The 8,789-nt window shown below is 51.1% G+C and overlaps 1 protein-coding gene across 1 annotated transcript; it reads left to right on the top strand.

The window, feature by feature from the left end:
* Nucleotides 1–7,765: 7,765 nt before the first annotated feature.
* On the top strand, nucleotides 7,766–8,572 carry LOC310821979 (uncharacterized protein; the record flags this gene model as incomplete). The annotated part of the gene is made up of 1 exon (XM_083694268.1): nucleotides 7,766–8,572. The coding sequence occupies one exon, from the start codon at nucleotides 7,766–7,768 to the stop codon at nucleotides 8,570–8,572; it is 807 nt and encodes a 268-aa protein (XP_083550394.1).
* Between the last annotated feature and the right edge of the window lie 217 nt (nucleotides 8,573–8,789).

The raw sequence follows: 8,789 nt of genomic DNA, 5'->3' as shown, positions 1-8,789 counted from the left end.
GGGGTTACAAGAAAACAACTCCGTCTGGTTTCCGTCTCCCGGACTTCGCCGTCGGTTCAATTCGGTCCAATTTCTTCTCTTCAAATCACGTCGGGGTCACCAAATTTGTGAGAAAACGTGTTCTTTATTTGAAGGAGAAGACAAACTACTTCTTACTTTTAGCTATTTATTTATATGTCAGAATTCTAGGCTTGTACAAGGACCACTTTTGGCGAAGAAAATCACAGTCAGCAAGCTGTTAATCTGTAACCAACCTTCCAAAAATGGATGCATTCAAACAGTCAAACAAAGTATTTACAGTATACAAGCTACAACACAAATATATACAAATATACAATATACAAATATTGGCTATTTGGTTGGGGAGGAACCATGGTTTAGACTTGGCATCCCTTGTTGTTCACGGGCTGGTCACACCATTCATCCCAGCTGCGGAGTCAGCACCCTGTAAGAGATAAGACACCTACTCTGGTATGTCCTCCCTAGCCTGGTATTATTCCACTATAGTTCTTTGTGTAAGCGTGTGTTGCAACATCTTTCTTGATGACCTGGCTTAACCTCTCCATGTATTAATCCAAAGTACTATGGGACTAATGCTTGATTCATCTCATTTATCAACAGGCCATCACATTAGTAAATTTAGCACACTGCAGTAATGTATTTTTATTATAGCAATAATAAACTGTTTTTATAAAAAATTATTTCTAACATTAATCATGCCCATCCCTACGTACAGATATGCGCAGTCATGTGATCAAGTGTCGCTGTCAGGATGAATCCGACTAGTTTGGAAACGGTGTCGGGACATATCCGACCCTGGTGCACAGATGGCTCGGGTAGCGCCCTCAGATGCTCGGCGTGTCTTTGTTTAGTTGTTAACTTTTTTTTTTTTATTGAACGGTGTATAAGCCTTGGACATGAAATAAAATATTGTAACGAACGGCGGGGCAGAGCAGCTTGCCTTAAGCGGGTATCGAACTCGCAACCTTCCGCTTACAAACCGGCCGCGCTAGCCACAACACCAAGAGAGTTAACTCACTTGGCGGAGCTGCTAACGGGCCTTACATAGGGTCGTTACAATATTATATTACATATAAATTGTAACAACCCTGTATAAGGCCCGTTAGCAGCTCCGCTAAGGGACTTAACTGTCTTGGTGTTGTAGCTAGTTAATGTAGTTAATAAACTTAGATGAAGAAAGGAAGCTGCAGAGGTCCGGATGAGTCAGTTTAATCGTCTTTAATTAATCATAACTTCATCATTACAATCCACGGCCAGATGTGGGGGCTCCTATACAGTCAATAATGTCCCCCCCCTCTAGTCTAGCCGTTCAGTCTTATATACCATACAGCATGCCTTATCTTACAGAACAGCATGTACTATCTTCCAGATTTGGGCATGGAAATCCCAGGTCTACATTATTCTAGACATTTTCAACCTATACGGTGGTGATGTTCATACCCTTTACCAAATAAGGCTATTCCCAACACTATCTCTCCTGTACCATCCCGTACTGTCTCCTCAATCTACAGTGGCCAACTGCATGCTGCAACATTTCAAGTGCACAATACTGTAGGCTTATACATAACACATCAGGCCTTCTTCTGGTCAGAGCAAAATACACTACATTAACTGTCTTGGTGTTGTAGCTAGTTAACTGTCTTGGTGTTGTAGCTAGTTAACTGTCTTGGTGTTGTAGCTAGTTAACTGTCTAGGTGTTGTAGCTAGTTAACCGTCTAGGTGTTGTAGCTAGTTTACTGTCTTGGTGTTGGAGCTAGTTAACTGTCTTGGTGTTGGAGCTAGCTAACTCTTGGTGTTGTAGCTCGTTAACCGTCTTGGTGTTGTAGCTAGTTAACCGTCTTGGTGTTGTAGCTAGCTAACTCTTGGTGTTGTAGCTCGTTAACCGTCTTGGTGTTTGTGGGGGGACATGCAGCGTTCGGCCTGTAGAGGGAGCTACAGGACCGTGGCCGGGGTTGTTTTACTAACTGACATTCCCGACAGGAAGCGCACCACCTACGCACCTCTGCCCGAATCCCCGGCCAATAAAAGAGGGGGCTACAGGACCATCTCTCCCTCCCACCGCGGGGGCCGCAACGACCAACCCCGGCCCCGCGGCAGGGGGGGGGGGGCCGACGCCCAGGAGGAGCCGAGGGAGCGGAAGGAGAGAGGCCGGCGCCCGCCCCAAGGTCGAGATGGCAGGGGCGCACCTATCCAGAACCGACCCCGGCCCCACAGGGAGCACCTCGAGCGACAGGGGGGGTGTGTTGGCGGTGCGGACGGCCGGGCCACGTGCAGGCCGAGTGTCAGGCGATGGACGTGGGACAGGTCGTCCACATCGGCGACATACCGGGCCCTCCCCCCGGACCAGGAGCGGCGTATCGTATTCCGGTAAGGATACAACATGATACGCACCAGGCATTCTTGGATTCGGGCTGCATGCAGTCCATGATCCAGGAGCGCCTGGTTCGGCCGGGGGCATTGTTGAAGGCATCGAGGGTGCGGGTGAGGTGTGTGCATGGGGACATTCACGAATATCCGGTGGTCGCTATCGAAATTCATTTTGAGGGGAAAAACCATAGTGTACAGGCGGCGGTTAGCCCACGCCTCACGCATCCCCTGATTCTAGGTGTGGATTGGGAGGGGTTTCCTCAAGCGGTAAAGAGGGCTACCGGGATGCGTGCACGACAGCTAGGGAGGTGTGTGGCGTGTAATGTGCTCTGTGCCGAGGCGGCGCCTCGCGACACTGCCGGGGAGCCGGAGCCGGCGGGGGCGCCTCACCCCGAGACTTCCCCGCCGAACTATCCGCTGCTAGGCGACTTCCCCCTCGAGCAGTCTCGTGACGAGACCCTAAGATCAGCCTTTGACCAAGTGATAGCAATTGATGGTACTTTGATACGGCCAGACACGGTGCGCGCCCACCCCTATTTTGCGATTATCAGCGACAGGTTATATCGAGTAAGTCGTGACTCACATAGTCAGGAGGAAGTAACCCAGTTGCTGGTTCCCCGCAGCCGCCGCGAAATGGTCTTCCAGGCGGCTCATTTCAACCCCATGGCGGGCCATCTAGGGTATGACAAAACACTGCACCGTATAATGGCTCGATTTTATTGGCCGGGGATTCGGGCAGAGGTGCGTAGGTGGTGCGCTTCCTGTCGGGAATGTCAGTTAGTAAATCCCCCGGCCATTCCACGGGCCCCCTTGCGGCCCTTACCATTGGTCGAGAACCCGTTCGACCGCATTGCGATTGCCATTTGACCGGAGCACACAGGGTTATCGATTTGTGTTGGTCTTGATAGATTACGCCACCTGATACCCCGAGGCAATACCTCTGCGCAATATCTCTGCCAGGAGTGTAGCGCAAGCATTGTTTCAAGTCATCTCCCGCGTGGGAATCCCGAAAGAGATTCTCACCGATCAGGGCACTAATTTTATGTCACGCACCCTCAAGGAACTGTATGGCTTGTTGAACATCAAGGTGATTCGAACCAGTGTTTACCACCCGGCCACTGACGGCCTTTGTGAGCGGTTCAATCGGACCTTGAAGTCAATGATCCGGAAGTTTGTCCACGAGGATAGTCGGAATTGGCATAAATGGCTAGATCCCCTGTTGTTTGCGGTGCGGGAAGTTCCCCAAGCTTCCACCGGGTTTTCCCCGTTTGAATTACTCTACGGGCGTAAGCCCCGGGGTGTCCTAGACCTGCTTAAAGAAAATTGGGAGGAAGGGTCTAGCGACAGTAAGAGTGAGATCCAGTACGTCCTCGACTTGCGCACAAAGCTCCACGCCCTAGGGGCTATCTCACGTGAGCATTTGCTGCAAGCCCAGGAGCGTCAGAAACGCCTGTATGACAGGGGGGCTACCCTACGAGAGTTTACACCGGGAGACAAGGTGCTCGTACTGTTACCCACCTCCAGCACGAAATTACTCGCGAAGTGGCAAGGGCCGTTTGTGGTCACACGTCGCATGGGGGACGTGGATTATGAGGTTGTACGCTCGGACCGGGGGGATAGCTTGCAGGTGTATCACGTCAATCTCCTAAAAAAATGGAACGACGTGGTCACGGTTGCTCTGGCTACGGTAATTCCGGAGAGAGAGGAGTTCGGTCCGGAAGTCCCAAAATCGAAAGTTAGCACTCCGGTCGATATTGATAACCATCTCTCTGCTAGCCAGGCCGCGGACGTTGCAGATTTGCAGCTTAAGTTCGCTGACGTGTTCTCTCCCCTGCCCGGTCGGACTACGCTCATCGACCACCATATAGAAACGCAGCCGGGTTTAACGGTGCGCACGCGTCCCTATAGGTTGCCGGTGCACAAACGAAACGTTGTGTGCACGGAGTTGGAAGCCATGCTGGAGCTGGGTGTGGTCGAGGAGTCCCGCAGTGATTGGTGTAGCCCCATCGTGCTTGTCAACAAGCCAGATGGGGCTATACGGTTCTGTGTGGATTATAGACGGGTTAATGCGGTCTCCAAGTTCGATGCATATCCGATGCCCCGGGTCGACGAGCTCTTGGACCGGCTTGGTACGGCCAGGTACTTCACGACATTGGATTGCACGAAGGGATACTGGCAGATTCCACTCTCGCCGGTGTCCCGGGAGAAAACGGCATTCTCCACTCCGCTCGGGTTATTCCAGTTCACCGTGCTCCCTTTCGGGTTGTTCGGAGCCCCAGCCACTTTTCAGCGCCTCATGGACCATATTCTGCGGCCGCACGCCGCCTATGCTGCGGCCTACCTAGATGACATTGTCATTCACAGTGACACCTGGCCGCAGCATGTGCGGAGTGTGGCTGCTGTTCTGCGGTCCCTGAGGCAGGCGGGGCTGACGGCCAACCCGAAGAAGTGCGTGATCGGGCGGAGGGAGATCCGGTATCTGGGGTACCACTTGGGACGGGGGGAGGTGCGACCGCAGATTGAAAAGACTGCGGCCATCGCCGCCTCTCCCCGGCCCAAGACAAAGAAGGAGGTGAGGGCCTTCCTGGGGCTGGCGGGATATTACCGCCAGTTCGTACCAGGGTTTTCAGAGCTGGCCAGTCCCTTGACGGACCTCACCCGGAAGGGTGCCCCGGATCCGGTCCAATGGTCGGGCCAGTGCCAGGGGTCGTTCGAGGCCCTTAAGGGGGCTCTTTGTGGAGAAACGGTCCTGTATGCGCCTGATTTTAACCTCCCTTTCTCCCTATAGACGGACGCGTCGGATAGAGGGCTGGGAGCAGTGCTGACCCAGCGCGTGGAGGGGGCCGACCGGCCGGTGCTGTACCTGAGCCGCAAGGGAGGGCCGGTACAGCACCGTGGAGAAGGAGTGCCTGTCCATCAAGTGAGCGGTCGGCACCCTCCGCTACTACCTGCTGGGTCGCGCCTTCACCCTCTATTCCGACCATGCCCCCCTCCAGTGGCTCCACCGCATGAAGGATGTAAACGCGAGGATCACCCGGTGGTACCTCGCGTTGCAGCCCTTCAACTTTTCCGTCGTGCACAGACCGGGGGCGCAGATGGTCGTGGCAGACTTCCTCTCCCGTGCAGGGGGGGGGGAGTAGGTCGTCGGCCGTCGGGTCCCCGGCCTGTGTCGGGCGGTGGGGGTATGTGGGGGGACATGCAGCGTTCGGCCTGTAGAGGGAGCTACAGGACCGTGGCCGGGGTTGTGTCGGCGAGACTTTGTTGCACACCTGCTGCAAATGAAGTCTCGTCGGCGAATGTTTAAGATGTGTGTGCTTCTGCCATTTCAGTAGGCGAGGCGAGGCAAGGAGAGTTGAGAGCTGACACGGGAGAGAGAGACTTTTGACGAGGCTGGAAAGCCCAAACAGTTGTGACGGATTACTTTATGAATAAACGGGACCAATTCCCTTATCGTGATACTGCGTGTGCCTCTGTGTATAAACGGACTTTGTTACAGTGTTGTAGCTAGTTAACAGTCTTGGTGTTGTAGCTAGTTAACTGTCTTGGTGTTGAGCCCGTAACAATTCATCATGTCCAACCTCTTTTTTGTTCCCAGGCTAGCATAGTTAAGAGTCTGATTAGGTTTCTTGGTACGGTTTGTGAAATTTATCCTTGACTGTTTGTACTTCATTTGTTTACACTACACAGATCCACCTCACAGCCCAACTACTATTTCTGAACCCAGGTCCACAGAGTCCCCTGGTTCTTGCTGTGGTTCTTCAGTCCAGAAAAGCACATCGTGGGGTCCAAAGATGGTGGCAGTGAAGCTAGAATACTGCAGTCAAACACTGGAAGTCAATGTGGTAGTGAAAGAGGAGGAAGGAGGAGAGGAAGTGGAGGAGAAAGATGTGATGGTGAAAGAGGAGGAGGAAGGAGGAGAGGAGGAAGATGTGATGGTGAAAGAAGAGCAAGGAGAGGGAGTGGAGGAGAAAGATGTGATGGTGAAAGAGGAGGAGGAGGAAGGAGGAGAGGAGGAAGAGAAGAAAGATGTGATGGTGAAAGAGGAGGAGGAGGAAGAGAAGAAATATGTGATGGTGAAAGAGGAGGAGGGGGAGGAAGGAGGAGAGGAGGAAGAGAAGAAAGATGTGATGATGAAAGAGGAGGAGGGGGAGGAAGGAGGAGAGGAGGAAGAGAAGAAAGATGTGATGGTGAAAGAGGAGGAGGAAGAGAAGGAAGATGTGATGATGAAAGAGGAGGAGGGGGAGGAAGGAGGAGAGGAGGAAGAGAAGAAAGATGTGATGGTGAAAGAGGAGGAGGAGGAAGAGAAGGAAGATGTGATGATGAAAGAGGAGGAGGGGGAGGAAGGAGGAGAGGAGGAAGAGAAGAAAGATGTGATAGTGAAAGAAGAGGAGGAGGAAGGAGGAGAGGAGGAAGAGAAGGAAGATGTGATGGTGAAAGAGGAGGAGGGGGAGGAAGGAGGAGAGGAGGAAGAGAAGGAAGATGTGAAGGTGAAAGAAGAGGAAGTAGAGGATAAAGATGTGAAGATGAAAGAGGAACAAGGAGAAGATGAATTAGTGGATGAAGATGGTGAGGAAGGTGAGTTCATGTTATGTTTTTGTCTGAGGCCAGGCCAAATTATTCTGTAGTTCAAAGGGCACTGGCAATGATTTCCTCCATAGCAGTTGTTCATTCATTCAAGCAAAAGTTGTTACAATTTATCAAACTTCGCTGACTGATCATGGAATTTCTACTGTTGACAAGGGTAGTCGTCAAAGGTAGGCCTACAATAAATATGATTTAAGTCAATTGTTAATCATGAAACATTGATTATGTATCCATTTGCATTTGCTGTAATATGAACACACTCTGACAACCTTGAGTTCCCACAGCGTCTGCGGACACCAGAGATGTTGTGTTTCTTCTGGAACTGCTGAGTCTATGGAAGCACTGCTTGTTCTCCTGTTGTTTCTAATCCTGTATATGTTCCTATCCTTACAGGAGAGAGCTCCAACCCAGACTCAGACATCTAATCCTGTATATGTTCCTATCCTTATAGGAGAGAGCTCCAACCCAGACTCAGACATCTAATCCTGTACATGTTCCTATTCTTACAGGAGAGAGCTCCAACCCATGGTCAGACTGTGAGCCCAGCTCCACCGCATCAGAAAATCATCAACAACACAGGCGGAGGAGCTCAAGACAGAAGAATCACCACTGCATGGACTGCTTCAGTAGTTTCTATGAGCCAGAAAATTTGAGAAGTCACACTTGCAGGCCCCGTCCCTGTTTAGATTGCAGTGAGAGTTTCATTTGTCCAACTCATTTTGAATCACACCCACAGACTCATACAGGAGAGAAGACTCACCCTTGCCTTCAGTGTGGAAAGAGTTTTGATTATATGAGCAGCCTAAAGAACCATCAGAGGATACACACAGATGAGAGGCCATACCACTGCACTCAGTGTGGGAAGAGTTTCAGGCATGCAGGACCCCTAAAGAGGCATCAGAAGATACACACAGGAGAGAGGCCTCACCAGTGCCTTCAGTGTGGAAAGAGTTTTGATTTTATGAGCAGCCTAAAGACCCATCAGAGGATACACACAGGTGAGAGGCCATACCACTGCGCTCAGTGTGGGAAGAGTTTCAAGAAGGCAGGACACCTAAATAGGCATCAGAGAATACACATAGGAGAGAAGCCATACCTCTGCTCTCAGTGTGGGAAGAGTTTCAATGAGGCAGGACACCTAAATAAGCATCAGAGAATACACACAGGAGAGAGGCCATACCACTGCTCCCAGTGTGGGAAGAGTTTCAGTGTCGCAGGATCCTTAATGAGACACCAGAAAATCCACACAGGTGAGAAGCCATACCACTGCTCCCAGTGTGGGAAGAGTTTCACTGAGTCAGGACACCTAAAGACGCATCAGAGAACACACACAGGAGAGAAGCCATACCACTGTTCCCAGTGTGGGAAGAGTTTCAATCACTCTGGCAACCTAAACAAGCATCAGAGAATACACACAGGAGAGAAGCCATACCACTGCTCCCAGTGTGGGAAGGGTTTCACTGCGTCAGGACATCTACAGATACACCAGAGAACACACACAGGAGAGAAGCCATACAACTGTTCCCAGTGTGGGAAGAGTTTCAATCACTCTGGCAACCTAAAGAAGCATCAGAGAATACACACAGCAGATACCACTTAGCATCTACCAAACGTTTGGTCGCAAGCCCGCTGGTGATTGGTCATCATAACCAACTAACATTTTGCCTGCAGTGTGTTCCTCTGTGCAGCAGGGGGCAGAGAAGATTCTCTTTTCACTTCCAGCTCTCCCAATAGGGAGCCTTTCCTCGCTTCACTGTCAGCCATAGACATATATATAAATAGCTCTCTGCACAGGTTTATCCCTCTTTTAATGATTT

Source organism: Argentina silus (assembly GCF_951799395.1).
Source record: "Argentina silus genome assembly, chromosome: 22".
NCBI classification, from domain to species: Eukaryota; Metazoa; Chordata; class Actinopteri; order Argentiniformes; family Argentinidae; genus Argentina; species Argentina silus.
This window is presented reverse-complemented; position numbering and strand designations above follow the sequence as displayed.